This window comes from Vanellus vanellus, assembly GCF_965231255.1.
Source record: "Vanellus vanellus genome assembly, chromosome: 15".
NCBI lineage: Eukaryota > Metazoa > Chordata > Aves > Charadriiformes > Charadriidae > Vanellus > Vanellus vanellus.
This window is the reverse complement of record NC_138920.1, coordinates 7217447-7241580: the sequence shown is the minus strand read 5'-3', so window position 1 is coordinate 7241580 and position 24134 is coordinate 7217447. Positions and strand designations below refer to the sequence as shown.

General features: G+C 43.3%; 1 protein-coding gene across 2 annotated transcripts; it reads right to left on the bottom strand.

The window, feature by feature from the left end:
- Nucleotides 1-2536: 2536 nt before the first annotated feature.
- On the bottom strand, nucleotides 2537-22747 carry RPN2 (ribophorin II). 2 transcript variants are annotated; one of them, XM_082491290.1, is made up of 18 exons: nucleotides 22717-22747; nucleotides 22431-22627; nucleotides 20286-20381; nucleotides 19404-19579; nucleotides 18467-18542; nucleotides 17948-18082; nucleotides 15682-15858; nucleotides 15169-15287; nucleotides 14646-14751; nucleotides 12174-12265; nucleotides 11188-11302; nucleotides 10360-10554; nucleotides 9766-9852; nucleotides 9091-9186; nucleotides 7916-7991; nucleotides 6874-7003; nucleotides 4944-5029; nucleotides 2537-2909 (listed from the first exon to the last, which is right to left on the bottom strand). In XM_082491290.1, the coding sequence occupies exons 1-17, from the start codon at nucleotides 22727-22729 to the stop codon at nucleotides 4978-4980; spliced, it is 1938 nt and encodes a 645-aa protein (XP_082347416.1). In that variant the 5' UTR covers nucleotides 22730-22747; the 3' UTR covers nucleotides 2537-2909; nucleotides 4944-4977. The 2 variants fall into 2 exon arrangements, with proteins under 2 accessions (XP_082347416.1, XP_082347417.1); XM_082491291.1 differs by lacking the exon at nucleotides 4944-5029.
- Between the last annotated feature and the right edge of the window lie 1387 nt (nucleotides 22748-24134).

The window sequence follows — 24134 nt, the reverse complement described above, 5'->3', positions numbered from 1 at the left end:
TCTCCTATTGTTTGTGTAATAATTATGTCTTCAGAAATGTAAATAACATCAGGATGGGGTCTGCTTTCCCATCATCAGCGGGGAAATAAAAGTTGTTCTAAATAAACCTGTCCAACAGCAGGTCAAGATGGCTCTTTGTCTGTTGAGATGTTAGTTTCTTGATTCTGGGCCCAGAATGAAAGATGTCACTCAAAAACAGCAGTCAAGTGCACAGAGGACGACTCAGAGCTGTGCTAACAAAGGCACCAGGTCCAGCACCAATAACTCAAGACCAGGTTGGAAACACAGTGGCAAGCAAATACACATTAAGAGCTCCGAAATCATCCTTCCTTGCACTCAAACAATTCCGTGATAGTCTGAAGTAGATAACATCTCCTTTTTCTACAGGTGACCATGTTTTAGGACGGCAGGCTCCAGCATGCATGGAAATGAGTTCATACTTGCACCAAATCCCTATATATTCCATTCTCTCTGATCACATTTTACAATTCTAGCAGTAAGAAAATATTACTAACTGCCCAGCAGGATGGGAAGCAATGAGGGGATGTTGAGGGAGATCAGTGAAGCTGTGACAGCAGCAGGTGCACTAATGGGTAATGTATTACCCTTCCGCAGGGTGGCAGCTGGCACAGCCAGACATAAGCCATCCTTCTGCTTCACAGTACAGCTGGACAGAGAACCCGCAAAAGAAAAAACGACGTGAGTGGGCCTGGTTAAAAATGTGTTTGCACACCTGTCCTGTAACAAGTGAGACACTTGAAGCCATTAGGACTTACTTGCTCCAAGGAAACGAGTTATAAAAAAACCACAGCAGCTTCCTAAAGTAGTAAGTAAACATAGTAACAAAAAAAAAATTAAAATTCTATTAAGTGGCATAAAAGCCATATGCAAATACTAGATTGGATACTCCCAATAAAATCAAAAGACCTATCAAAAACACTTTGGAAAGACTTAAGTCTGCATGATTAAACAGCAGTGTGAGTGCAGCTATTTGGAATAAAGGGACTCCTTTGAAAGTTCAGTTTGCATCAAAATGAGGAAACAAATTCTCAATCTCCAGGAGATTAAATATAAAAACAAATAAAGCAAACTAGAAAATGTCTGAAGAATAAAAGGCCAAAAAAATAAAAACAACCTTTCCTAATGCATAGCCAAGGAGGTAGAAAAATCAATAGCAACACACACAGCTTAGAGAAGATACATCACAGTAGTGCTCCATGGTTTTCTTTTTGCATCTGTGCTCTCCTTGGATAATGTGCCAGAGCTCTACAGGCACAGGGAAAGTACTGTCTTAGCATGAAGCATCAGTAAAAAAAAAAAAAAAAAAAAATTATAAAACAAATCTGGTGAGCAGGAACAAAATACAAAGCTCAAAAGAAACTCACCAGGTGAAAAGGAATTCCAGGATAAAATACTACAAATAGTAGCTTAACTATTTCTTGCTTAAAATGCCCTTAGGCCCAGAGGACTTGAATGCAGCACGAGATCAGGTTTTTGAAGGAGTGCAGAGGAGGTCAAAGTAGTAGTTCATTAAATCTCTATGGCGTCCAGTATAATGTTCACAATGAACAAAGGGGTGGGAACTATTACAAAGAACAGACACAGTGAGCTAAGTGTGAACAGCAGCAGTGGGGAAGAGGCAAGATGGCTTTTATAAAGTGGAGTCATGTCTCACACATGTGAGGTTCTTTGGAGGATTTGGCTCCACACCCTTTATCCACATGCTTGCTGGTTGATATCATTTTCTTGGATCTCCAAAAGACATTGGATAAAGTTCCTTTGCCAAAAGGCTTTTAAAGAAACTAGTCTGATGCGGGACAAACAGGAGCCAACACACCGATGCACGGGGGGGGGAGCAACTGTTAAGTTTCCCATGTGGAAGTGGCTCATCAGGAGATTTTGGCCTTTGGTTATTACTATCATTGTGTCCATCAACAAAGACCAAGTCTGCTGCCTCAACACTGCTTAGTGGTCTTGAAGGTGGTAATTAATTGAGAAGTTAGAGGTCAAATAACTCAAATGTGGCCACATGGCAATGAGCAGACTCCTGCCATTCTGTTTCACAGAAGAACAGAGACAATAACCTCAATCAAACTCGTATTTGGAGTGAAAAGGTTACTTGCGGAGGCTGGAAAGAAAGCAAACCCACTCAAGGGTCCCACCAAACCCGCCAGGGTCAGACAGAGCCAGGCACACCAGTACTGCTGCTGGCTCCCCGCAAGTGCCAGGCCCCCAGCACTCCTCCTGCCCGAGCCCCGAGGGCCGCAGCAACACCGCACAGCCCGGCTGGGTGCCATCCTGAAGTCAGAGAGAACAGCCGTTAGCGGAGAAATGCAGATGACAGCATCACACAAGTGACAGGCAGGAGTGGGAAGTCCCCCCCAATGAACATGTCCCTCTGGGAAAGGACATGAAAGAACAGGAAGCTTCACGCGGCAATGACTCATACACAAAATTACCCATCAGAAAAAGCTCTTTTCATTCTCATGAGAGTCCAACTTCCAATCAGAGCCTCTGAGACAGCCAAAAAACAAAATTCAAGACCATTCTTTCCTCTTTATTCACAAATCGTTTAGGATGAGGAGAGGGCACCTGGGGAAAGGCAGAATTATATTTTCTTTTTCCTCTTTTTATAAAGGAAATTCAAATGTCCTGGGAGAAAAAGGGGGGGAGGATCCTAGGGAAGAAAGGATTTTCTGGATTCATATGAAAAGCACAAGTAGCATGAACACAATGATGAAAATCAGATTTTTAAAAAAGTATAACTGGCACCCTTTTGACTTAATATAAAAAAAAAAGTCTGCTTCTGCCTTCCTTCTTCAGGTCTTTCAGTTATTTATTCACTTCTGTTCTGAAGGCATTTGCTTTGTTTTTCCCCATTTCTTCTGTTCTTCTCATACTAGTGTGTCCTGGAAAGAAAAACCCAAAAAATTAACTCTTCCAGCCAACAAAGCACTTCCTTGCCCAGTAAAAGTGTCCCCAGACCCCTAATTCTCAAAGGAAGCTTGTCAGAGTGATAAAACCAGTACTGCAATGGAACAGAGGACTGAATTCAAGGAGGATGGAAATGGTCAAACAAAATGAAAGTTAAATTTTGGTGCAAAAGGGATGAATAAGCCTTGTAAAATACAGAACTGAACAAAAAAGCAGAGCTGAATGCAAAGCCTGCAAGTACCTTAACCGCTCTTCTACTTTAAAAAGGGGCAGTCTATCCACTTGGAATCAGTTGGTCCACGTAAACACAAAGAAAAGATCTTCACATCCCCAAGAAGACGAAGTAGTCTAATGTGGGCACAGACGACCCATCTTTTGGGGGTCCTTTTCCCTTCCAAGGTGCCAGACACAGGCATAGCTACGGACTCTGAGCACTTGACAGTCCAGCCCTAGGAGCCAGTAACAATACTGTCTTGGCTGACATACCTGGGGCATCAAAAAACACAACACTAAGGACAAATGCTTGTAACTGACACGGCAGCAAAACCTAACTTATGGTTTGCAGATAGTAAGTTATTTGCAAGATCTTCCAGGATTACTCACAGCCCATGGGGAATTAAGGAGTTAAAATACCAGGCTGAGAAACAGAAAACATGCAAGCTGTGGAGAGCACACTCGTGAAGCATTTGGTTACAGGCCACTAAAAAGCTGAAAACAACTGGCCCAAAGCTATGGTAAAAAGAAGCATCCAGGGAGCAGAACAGCACCAGCAAACACTGCTGGGATGCAGCCAGCATTCATCTGCTAGAACAAGCGACAGCCATCTCCAGTTCCTCTTCAGTTACTTGTCATAGCTTGTTCTGTGCTCAAATACCTCAAAACACTCCAGGGAAAGAAGAGATAGTAACAGGGTGTTTTTCTATTGGACATGATGCCAAATTCTCCATAGGTAATCTTCATGAAACCATCTTCCATACTATCTGATCCGCAGACAGGAGCTTATAAACAGCGCACATGGTTTCTGTGACATGGCCACCCACGTTGGTTCTGTTTTGCACCACAAGAACTGAGCTCCGTTCAACGCACTCTGTGTGTGTGTGTCTGGAGCACTGACTACGAACATGAGAGAAAGCAGACGCTCATGAGATGTAACAGTGCAGCACGTTGTACAGTGACATCAGCTTCATCACAGGACTCGTCCCAGATGCTCTCTCCCTTCCCCAAAATAAAACAGTGCACTGAAGGAGAAATGAAGCCACACACGCACATTCAGAATTGGGCAGCATGCAGAGCAGCAGGCACTCCTGCCTCCTATGCCACTGTGGCTATAGCAAACTGGGACTGTACCTGCTCAGAATGCAAGGAAGTGAAGGGCTTTGCACTGGTAAATGATAATGGAGACCTATCAGATGATGGTATTGAATGGAGGGGGCTGGCTACTGCTGCCGCCGCTGACTGAGCCATTGTGACCAGTTCAGTCTAACAGGACGGTGAACCCTGGATTGGGTCATGTTCTCAGCTCAATGAGGTGGTGCTGACCCAGCTCTACTGCACACAGAGCCTTCGCCACCCCAAGCAAGGATATAATTCAGCAGTCAGAGCGCCTGGCAGCTGAAACAGTGCAGGTATCAGCTATTTTCCTCATGTTCCCCAGCTGACATTACTAATAATTTATTTACAGGAAAAATACTGCTTAAACTAGGTTTATTTCATGACTTGATAGCTGCTTGGTGCCCAAGACTGCATATTCACATGTGTGCATATTACCATACAGACTTCAGATGATTAAGGAAATCACACAAAGGCAATTTAGTCTCAGAGGACATGTGCTGCTAATATGCAAACACAGCTTTAGCCAAGGACACACAAGGACTGACTTAAAGCCCAATAACCAATGCTGGAAGGAAGCAGCTTCAGCTCAGGTATCTTTTTTGTACTAGGAGTAAGCGATGATGTGCAATGAAACAGGCAGCATGACCAGGAAACCCGAATTCCAAAAAGACCCTTACTTCTAGAAGAGCTGGTCACTAGCAAAACCCCCTTTTACCGCAGCGTTCTATACTTTGCCAACCTACTGCTCTGCTCTGCAGCGATCCTGCCAAAAGGAGAAAGGAAGAAAGGTTCAGAGAATATACGAAGGAGGAAAGCAGCCCTGCTGCAGGAACAAGAGCCAGTGACAGCAATGCAAAAAGCAAAACCAGGCCTTCCGGTAACTTCTGTAAAAAGATGGTTTATACAGTCCCCTTCCCACACCCACCAGCTGCCTCCATAGTGGAACAGCAGCTTTACCTCAAAGTGCAATCTAGTTAATTATCACTGCACTTCAACATCTGAGACAGGCTAGCAGCACGTTAACAAAAAGATGTCTTTTTGAACTTTAAAGTCATGTACAAAGGGTTTAACTTTAGCCTAAGGTAGAAGTTTTACTTTCAAATTTGCCATTGTAGTTGCAGCTTCATGTCATTTACAGTGAAAAAGCATACAGACACCCCCTGCAGTGTTTTGAAGTAGGAACCAACCACCTGCATTTATGTGCTAACAGAAGCCCTGGTTGAGCAACGACACTTAGAAGTAAGCTTCATTGTATTCTTTTTTCCCCCCAAACCTGTATCCTAGGCAATCTGTAATTAATAATGATTTTATCATTACTCTTTAAATTAAAAAGAAAATATTATTAAATGACACAACACAACCCCGTTGGCAAGAAAATCTCAGTAGGAACTGTTATGCTAACAAGAGAAAGTGCCACAGTAGAGACAGGTGGTCATCCAAGGCAGCAAGGCTGAGAAAGCTGTGAGGACAGTATGGAAGGGCTAATTACAATAACCATCTCCCCTGCTACAGCCATGTAGAGTAGAGATGTTTTAAAGACAATAAATCAATGCAAAAGTCCCGAAAGTGATATTTTTGTGGGTTTTGACAGCTCTTGTCCTGGGTTTAATACAGTGTAATCAAAAAAGTGAGAACCCAGGGATATCTATGCAAATAGGTATGCAAGGATAAACAACTAGTGGCTCAAAAAGTGGAAAGTAAGAAAAGCACAGGTTTGATGGCAAAGCAGGTCAGCAAGATCATCTTCAAAGCCAAATTCTACATTAGCACAAAAGAGCTAAAATTTAAGTCTCACATGGAAAGCCCATGTGGCAGAAATGAAGGAGGGAATGGTTCGACCTCTAATTAACACACTGTATTGGAAGCGTGGGTCAGCAAACTGCCTGCAGGCTGCCTAAGCCATGGCGCATTCACAAGACACTGCGCGGCAGAAGGCAGAAATGTGAAGAATCAGTCCAGTGCCAGTACAGAAACTAATGTTGTATCCCTAACATTTACCAGAGTTTTCCCTGGTTTTGCTTGCCTGTGTTGCACTTTGTCTGGTGCTGCACATCTCTGGTAAGTATCTGCTTCCCCTTTCTCTATAATCCCCCTTTAGGTAGGGGAAGACAGCAGTAAGATACCCCACCTCACCTTCCTCCTCTTAAAACTTATCTCACAAGCACAGCTACAGAAGAGTTGGGCTTCTTCTGCCTTTATAGTGGCTTTCATTATCTAACAACATTTTAAGAGCTTGATCTATCATGCAAGTAAAACACATTTGTCAGTGAATGCACCTCGCCAAATGTGGGTTTCCTCAGTTCAAAGTGCACATACCCTTTGCTTTCTCTGTGGGCCTGATCACTTCAGCAAGCAGCCACATAGACCATTCGCTCTGAAGGAGCAGTTAGCTGTGTCTCAGTGAGAGCAGCTCATTGCCCTAGTCAGTTCAAGCCCTTATTGTGAGAACAGGCGTGAAAGAGGGACCAAGCAGCCCATCCCCACAGACGAGATCCAAGAACCAAAAGCAGCGTTCATTACTGTATCACTGATATGACAGCATCAATGTGCTCTCCTCCCCACTGATTTTAAAATCAGCTCCCACCAATGCATCTGTCCCTGGCTTACCGTTTTACTGCTTTCTGAGCCAGCATCCTGTTGCCTGCCAGGAATGTGACGCCACCCAAAATGGCCAAGTACTTCAGAGTCTGGAACATGTTGAGCTGAGTCCAGTAGACATACATGAGTCCCAACATTGCTGTGAAAATAAGACCGAGCCCATGGCTGAAACTGCATTTCAAAGACCAAACGATTGTTACCCTCAGAACAATCGTTATGTTATACTGCCAGGCCTAAGCACTGGGTTTCTATCTCATCTTTGAAGCTCTGAAGTGGCAGACCTAAAGACTATACGTTACTGCCAGGGGAAGAAGGCATCTGGGCCTCCACACTGGAGAAAAATGTGATACGGTTGGAACCAACCCTCTTGTGGCAAAATTATGGATATATTATAGACATTAATGGCTATTAAAAGGAGGAGGATACTCTGGTTTTCAACAGAGGTTATTAAACTTTGCACATTTGTAGGAGCTTATAGCTTTACAAAGCTTCCAAGAAAACTGGCCTGGATTAAGCAAGACGCTATCATTTGGGAAACAGTAGATCCAATATTCTCCCAACCTGCTATGTTTTTGAAATTCTGTCAAGACAGTAAATAACTGTGCAACTAAGGGTGCAATAAAATTGATGAAAAAAAAAAAATATCGGTCCAGCCAAAGGAAAAGAGCAGCTTTCACAGCAAGAGCTTTAAAGAAAAGATGTAGACCACAGTCCCGCAGGTTTCAATCCCCACAGAAACTCCCTGCTTACAAAGGATAAACATACAATCAAGAAAGTGTGACCTCTAGAAATAAGAAGTTCTATTAAGTACAGTTAAATGGTGTGTGAGAGGAGCCCGGATAATGACTGCTGTTATAAGCTGATGGCCAAAACAGGTTTATCACCATATTAACAATCATGAAAAGCAGGAAGGCAGATGAAAACAAGAGAACAAATGTTATGCTATTATGTCATTATAGTTAATAGACCACAAGCCCATTAACCACCAGGGCTCTCATCTGTAACTCCTAGGTGAGGAGGTCAAACAAATCAGAAAGCCTCTGACACTTACCAGCATGTCCCATGTGAAAAACAATGGTGCTGGGAGCAAAGCTGAAGTTGGAGATGTTGGCACCTATCTTTATCCACTAAAAGGAAAAGAAACAAAACCCGAGTTACAGGAGCCTTGTAAACATGAGCTTTTATTTTAAACTTCAGTATCTTTCAAGCCTGTTTGCTTTAAGTTCTTCAACAAATACAATGTATTCTCTACAGAAGCACTTGTCTCCTACTACAAGAGGACAGAGTAATTTTGTGAAAGACAGCACTGTTGAGCTCCTTTAGTGAAATTTCTCCTGCTGCTTCTGACTGACCAAAGGCAGTTCCTCAATTATCTTTCTTAAACCAATGAGAGGGTATTGCTCCAAATCTACATTTTCTAGAAAGTAAACATTGCTATTTTTAATTGAAATTAATTCAGCTGGATAGAAAGACAAAAAAGGTAAGGTTTAGTTCTGGACTCAGCAAAAGAACAGCTACAGATACAAGGTGTCCCCTCATAAAACCAATTTTAGTTTTTAGAACACAAAAGAGAAAGGCATGAAGGATGGAAAACAGGAGCAGTAGCAATAAGATTTTTTCATTAAAGTGTCATCAACATGTGAGAGTAGCTAACGGGAAATTACTGCCCAACAACGGATCAGTTTCATCCTCCAAATAAGGAGTAATTTAACTTGAGTAGATGAGATTTTTGTATTGCATTGAGTTCAAAACACTGATCTGATGACACAGTGAGCAGCAGTAGATTTTTCAACTACAGACACACAAATACCAATTATGTCCATAAATGGGAATCTGACAGGATTGTAACACAGATGTGATGAATATATTCAAGTGTGAGACAGAATCACTACTTTTTTTACCCATGGAAGTCTAATGTTAGTTATAACTTAATCTACCCACTGCTATTCAACATCCCTAGCAGAAGCACACTGAAGGAACTCACCCCACCTACTTGGCAGCAGTGTTTTGCTGTTTTGACTATAAACTCAAAAACCCCAACAGTTTAAGAAAGAAACAATACCAGACCAATGCCCTGTGCTGACATTCGCTAGCTATGACTGCAGCACTGCTGTGCTAGTCATGATTAACCAAGGGTTTTAATACCAAGTTTAGCTGGCCAACCTCCTAAGGGACCTTAGAATGGAAAGGAAAAAATTTTCTTCTTCTGTGGCCCAGTTCACTCACCAGAATGAGCAGCAAAAGCAGAGGGGAGAGAATCAGTGCTGTGAAAGTGTTAGATACCACAGTGGGAGGCCTCTTCTCAGGTTCCCTGAAGAGGTGCTGCAAACAAACAAAACCAACTCATAAGTAGGAGTATTCCAATAAAGCAGTTACTCAGCTCCCCAGAGAACCAGCTGCAGCCCTGGTGGTGTTCCCAGGTGTTCCTTTGGATGATAAGCATTCCTCTTAAGGCAACGACTGACTCTTTAAAGTAGTGTCTATTCCAGTCTCCGCACATTTGATCTCTTACACAGTTAACTTTTCCTTGCACTCACAGAAGCACTTGTTAGCTTGTCATCAGCACAGATGGCTGGAATGAAGCAAGAAAAATCTTCAGACAAGAGAGCTTTCTGTGGTGCTTATCTAGTCAAACTTCCATGTTTGAATCTTCTCAGTGATACCAATTGCTCTCTCACAGGTAGTATGCAGCTTATTTATTCATATTCCAGAGAACTGCAACACATTTCTTTCCATTAAGCAGTAACTCTGGTCTTTCTTCAATTACATTACTTACACAGTATTTTTTTTTTTTTTTTTAAATGAGAGATGACTTTTCAACAATGAATTACGGTGAGAACAAATAGTACTAGTAGGACTAGCCCCCCCACCTCCACACATAATTTTTGATTTTGACTCTACCTGGATTTCAGGTTTGGGAACAAAAAGGTTCTTGGACTGGACTGTGGATGGCGCATCCTCTTCTGGGAATTTGATCACAACATCAGCCTGAAATGAAATCATGGGGCTTCATGAAGTTTGATCTTAATGTACTAAAAATTTTATAAAACCTACTCCATTACCGTGGCCTATGTCCTTATTTGTCAATCTACAGTTACAATGATTTTTAAAGGAACTAAGAAAAAGCCACCAGATTTTTTAAGAAGCAATTTCTCCTCAACAGAGGCAGTAATGCCGTTCACCTCTCACTAAATTAGACTTATTTCCAGCAGAGCAAGCACAGAAAGACTAAACCTTGAGGTGCTTGCTGTGAAATTACAATCAAACTCATAACCTTCTGAAGCTGCTGTTCTACCACATGAAGTGAATGTTCCTATCAGTCTTGCTTTGATGCTTAACTTAAAAACTTAAAATGAACAGCAAAACTTAGAGTCCATAAATGGCCAAAAGGATTCTGGTTCACTATAAAGAACAAAGACACTTGAGCCTGTACCATGCCCTCCTGTTAGACTGCTAGTAATCTCAAACCACACTACCACACTTCCAGCTACATACCACATTCCACAGGATTGGATTTTCCAGAGTGGCATCTCCAATTATCAAGTAAAGAGTATAGGTACCAGAGGCAGAGTCAAATTCAGTCTTTCTTTCAGACGTATCCAGTTCAAACTTGTATACGTTCTTGCTATCTGGTTCTGCAACAAACACTACCTCTTGGCCAGTCTTTTGGTTGTGAAGTCGGACAAAAGTCTGAAAGGAAAGATTGTAATGTTTCTGGAATATTTCACAGTGCATTTACAAATGCCAGCGAAATGAGAGATTTAACCCCCAATCAAAAAGCACAACATTAACAAAAGTTGGGAGTATAAACTGAGAGCCTGAGTGTCTAGTTCTACATCTCTGAGTAACCACATAAACAAAGGACCAAGACTGTCCAGTGGCCCACTGGGGTACAGGGCAATATGCTGAATGTTACTCAACAGGGTATATGCAATAGCAAACACAACAGGGATGTATGCATTTATGGTTCTTGTTGTCCCCCCACCTTTTTTTTCTATTTCATACAGGAAAAAAAATTAAAGAAAGTCTACATTCAAGGACTTTTATCAGCAAACAATTTATATTAAAAGAAAATCACAAGCGTGCACTCACTTTGTTGAGTTAAATAAGACACAGAACTAGAGCCAGAAGAGGCATCATTTAACATACAGCCCAAACGAAGTGAACCCACTTTCCATTTACCAAGATCAGTGATGTTTCACACTCTGTCAGAAACATAAGGCTTCTCAAAACCTACTGAATCTTTTCAAGAGACACTGTCACCTCAGATGCTTCAAGATGGAACATCTCAGTGACACAGCAATAACAAAAATTTTTCCTAACCTGGTGAGGGATGAGTTCAGCTCCACTGTTCACATCTATCAGCTGGAACGATAAAGCAAAATTCTGATGGCTGTCAGCAGTGAACGAGCCCTTGGCTTTGGCTGGGTAAGCTACCCTAGAAGGAAAAAAATACAGAGGTAATCTTCCAAAAGAAGGCCTGGCATTCAAAGAAGCCGAGGCATGCAAGCCTGTCTAGCAGTACTGCAGTCTACTCAGTGCAGATGAGCTATCTTGTCAAAAAGTCAGGTGAACTAACACGTCTTTCTCTTCCACCATAAATCTAATGAAAAGAAACAAATGGAATTTTTAGAAGGATTTTTGTGAGCTACATACCTGGCCCATTTTCAAGTTAAACAGTAATTTGTTGTAAGATTCAAAGGAACAGCAGAAGGAGGTTTTGCTAATACTATGCCCTACATTCCATTTAGCCAAGGCTATGCTACAACCCAAGGTGTGATAGCAGCAGAACAGAAAAAACAGACACTCAAACTTCAGCACAGGAAGGCTGTATCAACACACACAGAGGGGCCTCAGTGAGGCTGTGCAAGCTAAGTCAAATTCTATACATTACAACTGATGAGTTTTTTTAACTGACATTACATTAAGTTCAAGTACACCTAGCAATGGTACAGCCACACCCCCCAAACAGAGTGTATATGTTGCTTTAGCACATCTCCACCAAACCCCAATAATAACAAAGTTAACACAATTCTTCTAACTTGCTTTCGCTATGGAGAGGTGCCAACAAAGGAACAGAAGACTCAGGTTGCCTGGCTTGTTAGTACTTACTTCAGTATTAAGGAAAACCACCTACAAAAATAATCAGTATTCTCCAAATGAACACAACAGGTTTAAGAGAAACAGCATAGGTATAGCTCTGTAGCTATTCCAACACAAGATTCCTTTGCTTTAGCTGAAGTAGGTAAAGCTCAGAAGACCTCCAGTCTAGAGCCCATTAAGAGATCACACACCCCGAGTTGTTTTACCTGGTTGTTTTTGGCGCAATGCTCTGATCTTTATCCACAGTAGAAAGATCTACATTGGTAATCCCAACTTCTGTGGAAACTTTTACTTTCAGCTGCAATAAAGCACAACAGAAAGTTACTCAGGGCACTCTACATATACTAATTACAGTCAAATTCACTACCGAAGCTTTAGCTCTTCTGTCCCCTTCCCCAAAGAGGGAACCTGAACTGAAGGATCTACAACAATCTACCTTCCAACAAGGCTCCTGCATCCGTTTCAAACCCTGACCCATCCCCTTCCTCCCTGCAGAAGCAGCCAGCTCTGAAGACACCAGTTTCTCAGTCACGTTGGAGTTAGTTGGACTGTTCCATTAAAAACAGTTCTCCAAAGGGCAGCTATCCAGATCCAACTAGTTTTCCTTTTAAACTAGCAGAAACGAGCTATTAAAGATTCCATCACATATAATACAACTTAAAACTGCACATGCATATGTACTTCTGCTTATGGGATAGCAATTTGAAATGAGAGAGGTCTCTGGACAGCAACCAGTTATGCCTTTGTTGGCTCCTAAAGCCTAACAGATTTCTGCTGATTTTACTACCGGCAGGCAAAATCCAAAGCATTCCTGCAGACCTGCACTTTGTTCAGCAAGCCTTCCTTCACAGCATTTATCACTTGGCGCAGGGCGGCCAATAAGGCCCTGCCATTTATCACACTCCTTTGTGCTAAGTGCTGTATAAACCCCGAGCAGAGAAATGACTCCCTGCCCTCTCCCCAGTCCCAAACCACAGACCATCTAGGCAGTGAACCTCGGTGAGTTTGACTGATTTCAGTCCTTCTGTCAAACATAAGCAGTTACTGCAGTCTGTAGTTTTTAATTAGCACATTTGTTCTCGCAGCTTAGAAACGCTCCCTTGGAGAATTAAAGTTTCATTGCCAAGATATTTTTCAACATATACTATAATTTGTTATTACAGGTTTGATCATGTGAACCAGCCCCACACCCTCACCCTGAAAAATAATTCACAGGGAACTGGTGGGAAAAATATGTAAAAACCCTAAACCAAACTATTCAGGTCAGACTTCAAACACAACAATCTTGGCAGTTCCTTTGCAACAAAAAGTGCAATTTAAGAGAGAGGTTACCCCTGAAAATGGATCCATTAACATGTAGACTACTCATGCTAACTTTAGTAAAGGCTTAGTTTGTTTCAAGATGGGAGCAAAGAAAGATGGACTAATGAAATATTCATTTAAAAAAAGTTATGTGAATGCAACTCAGAGCTGCTGCACACAGCCCCTCCAACTGAACAGTACACAAACATCTCTCAAATATTTTAATGCCAGGAAATGCAGTCTCCGCCTGGAGTAATAACCCACTGGTTTAGCTCATTACTGTCAAAACGATGGTGCATTAAGGACAATTAATGCTAATAACAGTAAGGAAAAAAAGCAGCTCCCCCAGCAGTCCTCCCCCATAACAATGGGTCTTATTAGAAGCGGTTCACACAAAGCCGCTCCAGCGTTAATGCATTCCTACCGGTACCTCTGTGTGCCAGCAGTGAGCTTAAGCAGGACCAATCAATCCCCTTTTGACACTCCTAAGTGCCATTACTAATACAACGACAACATCAATTTCATACACAGAGTAAAGGTCAGCAGTTGTAAATAAGTGTCTTCCACCACTCCAAGCTGACTATGTTGGAAGACTTTAAAAGCTAATCTTTTCCTTAAATAGGCAACTGAGAGCAAAAACTAACCCTGAGAATAGACATTACTGGAGAAGAGCATTCTCAGCTGTTGACACTGAGGTGACTATATGAATAGTCACAGAGGTCACATTCTTCTCACTGTAACAAACTTGAGGAAAGTAAAACTCTGAGTGTTTTATATAAACTCTTCTTCAGAAAGATGGGGTATAACAGATCTTGCCACCAAAAGGGGGTATGTATACATGAAATGAAGACTTCACTTGCTTTTGCTTTGGTCACTGTTTCTCTGCTACAAAAGCATCACCATATACACAGTTAGGAGATGCTGAAAGACCCCCTTGACTCTTTTCTAGGGCTCTAGAGCTTATATAAACAGGCAACAACAAATGGTCAGCTTCCATACATCAGGCAATCGCCAAACAACTGCCAGCCAAACCTTGAGATTTAGACTCAAATCTTGAATGCTCTGAAGAACTAACATTTTTAAGAATCATTTATGCATAGCTACTTTGGGCTGCTATATAAACACTTCCACTGTTAGCTTTTGTTTGCGTGCTGTCAGATCAGCATCTAAGTGACATCAGTTTTGAAATTTGCACAAATCTTTTGATCATATATTAATCTAGTTACTGGTCATAATCCTGAGTCAAAATCCAATGCATTACAGAAAAATATGTGATAAAAATGCCATAGGACTGGCAACATCCTCAACAGATATAAATAAAAAGCTGTTTCAGCGAATAGGCACAGAATTAAAGTGTCACCAAAAAGCATACCCACCTCAACTTTGTTAGCAATAAATCGCTTATCTCCATCAACACTGATAGAGAAATCATAATATCCACTTGCAGGTTTCACATTCATGAAGTTCAGCTCAAAGACGTCTCTGTAACAAAAGCAGCAAGGTGTCAGTATCCTCTAGGACACTAACTGCAACCTACAAATAGGTAACATCTTATTACCAAGATGTCTCCAAATATGCTACATTAAGCAGGCAGAGACAAATGCAGCAAGGAAACTAACATGGCTAAGTAGAGCAGGAAAGGAGTTCTTAAAGTGTCTCTGAAGTCAGAAGAATGTTGCAATTCCCCACTCCCAATCAAAAGAAAAAGCAACAGAAATTCACCATCACTACCAAACACGCTAAGTCACCTGCTACCAACCAAATGCAACTACAGCATTTTGAGTTTTCCATCATATAAACATTCCTCCAGTGGAAGAAAACATACGGAAAATAAGTCCAACACTGTTTAAATAACACCTGTTTGTCTTAAAAACTGTAAAAACAAGATTATTTTCTTACCCTGACACAGCAAATGCTGTCTGTTGAAGGACAGTGGCTTTGCTAGATGCAGACTTGGCGTAGTCAAGCTTTACAGAAGCTTGCGTCAGAGGCTGGGACATAACATCAGTCACTTGTAGCTACAATAGAAAAACAAGAATTTCTGTGAAATGCATTGTCCCAGAAGGAATGCAGGAGCACAGGTGACTCACTACCCCTCCACATTAAACACCCAGAATTCTCCCCTGACCAGCATCTGATTCACCTAGTTCTTTCTAACATAACCAGGAAAGCCAAAGTTTGTAACCAGTAGAGCTGACTACCACATAGTGCCTTTTCGAGGTAGTGCCTGGTAAGCCCTGGGTAAGCAGAGGCTCCTAAGAATCACTTCGTAAGAGTACTAAACCCCCAGATCTACTGGAACCGGAGTCCTGTAGCTAAAAATGAAAGACATCACCTTACACATTCAGCCCAAAGCTACAATACTAAAGACTAAGCCAAAAGATGAGTTAAGATTTGAGGCAAAGGACTCACCCTGAGTACTGGCTGATGGTGGGACACAGCGGCAGGCCCATCAGGGACAATAATGACAGGCAAGTGGTAGCGGTTCTGGGATAAAGAACCTGCAGCACAAGCAACGCTGAAGGCCTCTGAGAGCGTCTCAAAGTTTTTCTTGCTAAAAATTGCATTCATCAACTGGATAATTTGATCCTGAAAGAGAAAAAGCAAATCACATTTAAGCACCAGCAGCTTACCACAACATTGCAAACAGGCTCAGTATAATGTAATTAATAAAAACACCATTCATAAAGATTGTTTAATTTCCCATTTGCTTTATAAATAGCTAATATAGGGTTACCTCATAACTTGAGTTATGTTTTGAATACCACATTAGCGTTCTTATTCTTGGCTGGGAGGTTCCAACCACAATCACTGTAATTGCACTGAAAACTTGTGAAAACAGAATTGGGATCTACCTCTTCAAACTGCGTGTTTCAGAATGGAAGATGCCATCAGCTCAACTATCCAGACTGCGTGAAGCTGCAAAAAGACAGTTTGGCTCCAGGAGCCATACAACTGTCTTCATACAGCAGAGGACTAGGCTAGATGTCCTGGCTACCTGCCAAGCTGGGAAGGCTACTGAGAGGTGATGCAAAGCATCCTAATGGCTCTGGAAGGCGCCAGTCTAGGCCCACGCAGGCTTATCCCCTTAAGCTCAGCAGTGTCCTCAAGCTAAGAGGATTAGCTTTAAAGCAGTACCACCAGGAGCACAGAGCCAGCTCTGGCTCTGGGATGTGCCAAAGCTAATTTGTTCTCTCCAATGTAGGAGTGGGACCGCGTCCCCCAGCTGGTTTTGCAGTCTGACTTGGTAGGGTTAGTCTATCTGAGCCACACTCTGCAGGGTATGCCATATTATTCAGATTCTTCTATTACTCCCTGCTAGTCTGGAAAACAGAGGGTTTGGTTACCTGTACTTTGATCCAAGCACAGGATCATGGGCTAAATTCTAATCAGAAATGAGAATAATCAAAGACAATCCAGGTAAAGCAATAGGCATACAACTTAGTAACCTACAGACAAAGAACACTTTTAAATTAAATCCACTGCATCTCAAATTTTCAGCCTCCTACTTGTATTAATGAGCACCAACGTACATGACATAACTAGAGAACGCATCCAGACAGATGCCACAAAACCCCTGCATAGTGCAAATCCTGCAGTGTTTTTCATTTACATGGAGGGCATGGCATAGCTCCAGACCTTAATCAGCAACTGACACACTCATTTAAAATGGGAGGGGGGGGCAAGGGGGAGCTATTTTTGCAAATAATACATGTTAATTTTTAAAGAGAGTTTGTGGCATTCTGGAGGCACTCTCACCAGTCACAAGAGAGAAAGCTTTAAGCCCCAACAATAGCACTTCTGACAGCACAATTCCAAAACAAAACTAAATGATTTTCCTTAATTGGTCTTTTTTTTAAACATCATTTGGACGCTGACAGTTTGAATTGTGTGTAGCAGAATCACCACCTCAAAAATGACATCAAAATTACTTTGCATTAGTCTGTTTGGCAGCAGCATGGAAGTGAGCCAGGAATGAACTCAGATGTCTTACACTGGCTTCGGTCTCAACCCTGCCACTTTGGCTCGTGCTTTAGGGAGCTGCCATTCTCAATCAAAAGTACATCTAACTCAGTTAACTTGTTGTGGAAAAAAAAAAAGTACTAAGTGGATAGCTCGCAGTAATGATTTCTAGCTTAATCAAGCTCAAAAGGAATTTCCAAGTCTTTCATTTCAGACAAGTTTTTGCATCTGGATTCCTGTAGGTGTACGGGGTGCCCAAAAGGGAGACAACATTAGTACCAGACTAGGGTGCCTGCACTTCCTCACAGGTAAATAACATTTGCAAAACACTCCGAAATGCTAAAAAGTACTAGACAAGTGCCAAATACCAAACTCTACGACAAGAGGGTTTTATTTCAACAGCTTGTCTCATTAAACAAAGAAAAACTAGGCCTCACTTGCAATTTCCTTCTGTACATTTGAGAAAGTAAAAAAAAAACCCAAACAAAACAACCACCAAACCAAATTCAGCCTGTGATCTTGAAGGTGAAATTTCCTCCTACATTCTGTTACTCAGCTTCCCCTCTGAGATGTCCTTTTTCAGTGAGTGTGCTCATGATTTTTTCCCAATAGAAACTCTACCCAGTTATACCGGCCTCTTGCCCTGCACAACAGGGACTAGTCAGGTCCTTTTCGTGAGCTACAGCGTGCAACGGAGGAAGAGGCAGACACAGACCTCCTTCATTGCTGGCTCTGTACCCACGTGGTCCGACAGCTTATAGGCAGCAGCAACAAACAGTGCAGTAGTCTCAATTCCTTCTTCAAACTGCAGATAAACTCCACCCAAGTCATCCAGGCGAGCAACAAGATCCTGACAGAAAGAGTTATTAAAATTAAAATTGCGTTCTAGTAGATCCACAGAAATTAACTGTTGGGCCTGTAATCAATAGTATCTGTATGGGATCACTGAGGTATTTTGTAATAGTAATTTAGAAACAGGAGAAAAAGAAACCTTCAGCCTTTACTGGATTTAATTATATTTAAAAGTCAAACCTTTGCGTCTCAGTCCATCATGAAACAGTTAAAAGTCCACAAGAAATATCTGCTTGAAAGGAAGAGCCAAGCCAACCCACATCATACACGCAAGGAATTCGCCAGGTTGATTTTTCATTTTGTGTTTCACTTTAATACATCTTTTAGCACTACAGAGGTCTAACAAATTCCTGAATAATTACAGAGCATAGTGTGTTCCTACCTCTATCTCTTCAACAATGCTGCTTAGATCTGCCTGCTGGGACAAGTAAGATGCTGTCTCCAAAGCCTGGATGGTTCTTAAACAACAACAAACAAAACCAAACAATTGTATGATTTTCCTTCCTTAAAAGCCAAGCATCATTCAAATCAAAGCAACCACAGTTTCTATTCTGAATGAAGTGTAAAACAGCTGGTAATGCATTCAGTTGACTCAAGGCAATGAATCTGAAGTGATTTAGTGGAAACTTAGAATAAATTCATAGATTCAAAGGCAGAGGAGAAACCAAACTTTGATTCCTGCATAGCACAGATCCCCAGACTTGCTACTGAGTCTTCCAGGAATCCAGGTTTTTGAGTCAACAAAGCAAGTTTTAAAGTTTCCCTTTCTTCTCTAGCTTTTAAGGAAAGCTCTAGTCTCTCCTTTCACAGCAATTCTGTGAAATAATTAATTAATTTCACTTGATTCTTTGGTGATAAATGCCAAGATTCCTTCTGCTTACTGCCTTACTGCATTTTTTCCACCTCACAGTATAGGCATCCCAACCTACAAACAACAGGACTGTGGAAGAGCATTAAGCCCATCGCAACCATAAATGACACAGAACCATAGCTGGGTATTAAGTAAAAAAATTTGTTGTGAATCTTTTTAAAAGAGGAGGCTTCTTTGGGATCTGTCCTCTTTACCAACCATTATTCTTGAACTAAGCCAAATACATACACTCATTTGCAAAATCACACAAAAAATAACCCAAACCCATATGTTTCATTTCCCCAGAGGGACAATAATGAACCGGACAAATACATAAACTGAAAACATAGCACCTACTCTACTACCTCTATATTACAAAAATTAAGTGTTAAAATAACCTTTACTGAAAAATCCAACTGCCTAGAGGATATACATGCAACAATTAATCATTTCCATCTGAAAAACTTACGACAGCACACTTTCTTCTTTGCTAAGACGAGCAGTAAGAGCACTAAGTGCTTCCTGAGATGCTAAAGGAAGGTCAAAGCCGCTCAGGGCCCCAACGGCATGGAAGATCTGGGTGATTGAGGAATCCTCACTGACAGCTGCAAGCAGCAGCTCCCTGGTCTCATTTGAAATGGTAACCTGAGGAAAAACACAGGGAAAACGTTGATTCATACTTGAAAAAACAAGTCCGCCTAGTTGCCACTCATTTCTTCCTGGAGCCACACACTTGACTGGTGAACTACTACAAGCTTTTGGGAGAAAGCCCTTTATCATTCATTAACTTTTAGTTTAATTAATTAAATCCCTAAGTTTTGCTGCCAACTACCAATTAGTGAGGATAATCCACAATTCAGATTTACCTTGGTAACCTGCTACTGCTTTCCATGTGGCATCACATCATTGTGCAGCAGCCAGTGGTACTGATGAAGAATGGGGCATGGATAACCCATGCACATTTCAGCAAGGGGGGGCTGCATTTGTATCATCACAGTGTTTCAACACAAGGTTTACATCCAAACAGTTTATCATCCACCCAAAGAGTTTTTAATTGACACAGCTGCTGGGAAATCTATTAAAATGTGCTGGGTCCTTTTTTCTTCCCCACCAATGTTTAATCAAGAAACACCCCCTCAGAACTACTCTGGACCAAATACTTGTTTTGTATCTGTACACTTCACCTTGTAGAGAATACTTCATGAGTTATTTACCTAAGAGACAACAGAGTACAACCCACTAAAACAAAGTAAAAGTAGAAGTTATACATAAAAGACATAAAATAAAACCAAGAAAAAGATAAATACTTCCTTGGTAACATCTGTCTTCAGACTCAGGGCTCCAAACTCACCTCACAGCCAGACAGGATCCGGATGGATTGTGCAGCATAGAAGAGGGAATCGACACTGCTGGAGTCCACGTGAGATTTGATGAAATTGCATGCAGCCTGCGAAGAAACAGATGTTAACTTACAGCACCAGTCTTGATTTAAGACACTGAGAGATTTAGATGATACTCCAAGACAATTTCACATACAGTGCTGTGCACTTTTATACCAAAAAAAGGCAAATGAAATCCCTAATAATGCTTGAGAAGCAGCAGAGCCTAGAACCCCCCCAGATCCTACTCTGTTAAGTGTTGCACAGAAACAAAGGTGGTCCCTACTAAGACAGATAAGTGATTTTCATATAAACTCTACTGCAACCAGAACTGAAATTTAAATTTAGTATAATTATAAAACCTATCAAAATAAAAGCCCCATGGGTATATTTAGTAAGGAAAATCTCCCAGGACAGAGAACAGATGAACAGAAATTCTGTGGGTGAGCTTCCTTCCCAGCTGTATATCACACACAATCATTAATGGATGCAGAATATAGAATTTCAAAGCATACAGAAAGAAAAGTCAGGTAAGCAGCCACAGTATGAAGGCAAGCAATGAGACTGCTCATTAATCTGTACTCAGCTTATTATTAACTGACAGCTAGAGAGAAGGATCATTAAGAATCCATTTTACCCAGAAAATAACCAAGAATTTAACTGCTCGTACTCAAGAGACCAGCTATTCATGTACGTGGAGAATAGGTCTTTACAAGTAGGACAGGATTTTCGTGTACAGTTTCCTAGGAACCACAGAATGGTTTAGGTTGGAAGGGACCTTAAAAATCATCTAGTCCAAGCCCCCTGCCATGGGCAGGGACACCTCCCCCCAGCCCAGGTTGCTCAAAGCTCCATCCAGCCTGGCCTTGAGCACCTCCAGTTACGGGGCAGCCACAGCTTCTCTGGGCAACCTGTGCTGGTGTCTCACCACCCTCAGATTAAAGAATTTCTTCCTAATATCTAAAGTAAACCTACCTTCTTTCAGTTAGAACCACAAACCCTCATCCTATCTTTACTCTCCCTGATATATGTTCAGCTGTTATGCTTAGCTATTGTTTTTACTACCTCTGCCTTTTAAATAGTGTCACCTTGTCAAGAGGCACACTGTGCAGAGAAAAAGTCTCACCACAAACCTCAAGTAACAAATAAATAATTACTGTTTACCTGCATAAGCAAAGGCTGTATTACCATTGCCAAAACTAGGAACTATTAAAAAACCCAGCCACACCGACATAAACAAAAGCAGCAGGTCTCAGCCCAGCCCACAGATGACCAGTAACTGGCCACAGTGAGGTGTGCAGTGTAGTGAACCACAACATCTTCAGGAGCCTCAGAGTTTGTGGTGCAAATGCACAACTCTCAAAGTAAGTCCAAGTGGTTTAGAACCACTGAACTGGCTGAATTTATGAGGAAAGAACAAACTTATGTTTACACCTGAGGTGCACAGGTAAGCATGCCAGTGCACATAAACAGTCACGCCTACGTAAGCAGGTTGTTGCAGGGACAACCTGCAGCATTTAAACTAGAAGTGCTTAAAGGCATGAAAGGGCAGTAAGCATCACACTGATACCACAAGCCTTTGTTTCTAGACTGCGCACAAAGAGACATATTTTATATACGAAAGTAGCAAGATCAAGTGACCTGGCTGAATTCGGCACTGGAACTGAAATGAAATAATGAGAGCTCTATTTAACAGGGCAGCAAAGCAAACATGCCACAGGCTGAGAGCTTTTCCATGAAACAGTGAAGCAAATTATTAGCTCCAGTAATATCACACTAGGCTATGGATCAGCGAGCCCTGAAACCACCATTTAGAGACAGTCAGTGTAAGAGAGCCTGTGGCACATTATTGCCCAAAGATGCAATTTATTCAAGCAGCGCCCCTGAAAGATTGCCAGTAATTACCAGTGATTTGCCCCGATAGTTGTTAAGAACGCAACGCACGTATGCTTAACGTTTTCCTGACAGTACTGGGAAAGCAGCTCGCTGGATGAACTCCTTGTGCCTCATCTTTTACTGCTGTGCTGCGCCCACCGCTCCTCAGCGCGGCGAGGGCTGGTGGGGGGGGGAGGGAGAGGGGCAGCACCGGCGGCCCCACCGGGCCCCACACCGCTCACCTTTTCGTCCGCCACCCGCGTCCCCAGGCTGTCGAGGCCCACGATGGAGTAGAAGGCGGCCTGCACGTCGGTGAAGGGCCGCTCCAGCGCCGCCCTCAGCCGGGCCAGGTCGCGGGCGGTGAGGCGGTGGCTGGGGGCCAGGGCCTGGGCACCGGCGAGGAGGAGGCTGAGGGCCGCCGCCAGGCACAGCCGCAGGCCTGAGGAGAGACAAGCAGAGTTACCCCACGGCCATTCCCCGCCGCGCCGCCCTCCCACAGCCCCCTCCCCGCCACGGCCCGCGCCTCACCCGGCGCCGCCATGATGTCGCCCTCCTCCTGCGCCACGGCGCCGCTTCCGCCCCGCGCCCCGCCCCGGCCCGCACCATCGCTTCCGCGCCACGGGGGAACCGGGAGGGACAGCGTCTGTTGCGAGGGGGCCTCAGCTCCACGAGCGCCGGCTACTGACACCACGAAACTGTGAAACGGCGTAGAGCGCGGAGAGAGGGCGGGATGCGGGCAGAAAGAGGGCGAAAGCGGTGACGGCCGAGAAACGGCCGCGGCGGTTCCCCTGGGCGGCGGGAGTGGTACGGTCCCCCCCGGCGGCGGGTGGGGGCGGCCCCTGGAGAGGATGTGGGCTGCGCTGATTGGCCGAGCCGCCCGCGGCGCTCAGCGCGTCATGGCGCCTTAAAGGGGAAGAGGCGGGAAGCGCGGCGTGTGTTGTGTTCGTGCCGTGGTATGGAGCCGTAGAATGGTTTAGGTTGGAAGGGACCTTAAAGATCATCGAGTTCCAACCTCCCCCCCAGCCATGGGCAGGGACACCCTCCCCAGCCCAGGTTGCTCCAAGCCCCGTCCAACCTGGCCTTGAACACCTCCAGGGATGGGGCAGCCACAGCTTCTCGGGGCACTCTGCGCCAGGGGCTCACCGCCCTCAGAGTGAACAAGTGAACAAGTAAATCTGTGCAACGCTGCTCGCACAGAGTCCTTGACGGGGACGTGTGAGGTTTAAGGGATCGTTTCAGCGTTCCCCTGCTTTAGGGGAGCCTTGCTTTCCACCTCTTCATTTTCCCCCTTGTTTTTCCCTAAGTACCAAATAAAAGTTAAAAAAAAAGCCCCACAACTGTAAGGTTAAGCTCTGACTCTACTGTGCAAAACCCAAACCTCTCAGTTAACCAAGCCATTTATTCCCCTGGGAATAAAGAGCACCATCTGGTTGCCCTGTGTTGATTATTTCAGGTGACTCTTGGGAACGGCCACAGCCACGCCATCAGGGTCCCCAGGTTCCTGCAGTGAACCAATGCACACATCCATCCATGTGCAAAAAGGCCCCTTGGGACGGGCGGGTGGGCCTCTAGGTCCCTGTCCCATGGGGGACACAGCAAGCCATGTGTGACAGACACTCATCCCGCTGCTTACTGCCCTCCTGGAAGGCCCCAAAATTTGGGGAAAAGGGCTGTGCTTCCTCCTGCAGAGGGCACTGGGAACTTGTGCTTTTTGCTTTCCTGGGAAGATCCCCTGGAGCCGGAGCAGCTCCCACCTTTCCCTTCGCCTCCACTCTCCCTGGGTTTCGGGGCACTTGGTGTAACATGGACAAGGCTCTTGGCCTCGCTGGGGGAAAGCAAGGAGCCGCAGAGCTGCTTGATGTGGGAAGCCACTGCCAAGAAGGCAGCCTGCTGCTTGCTCTGCCTGACCACCCTTACTTCTCCCTCTGCGCCAAAGCTGTGATGTG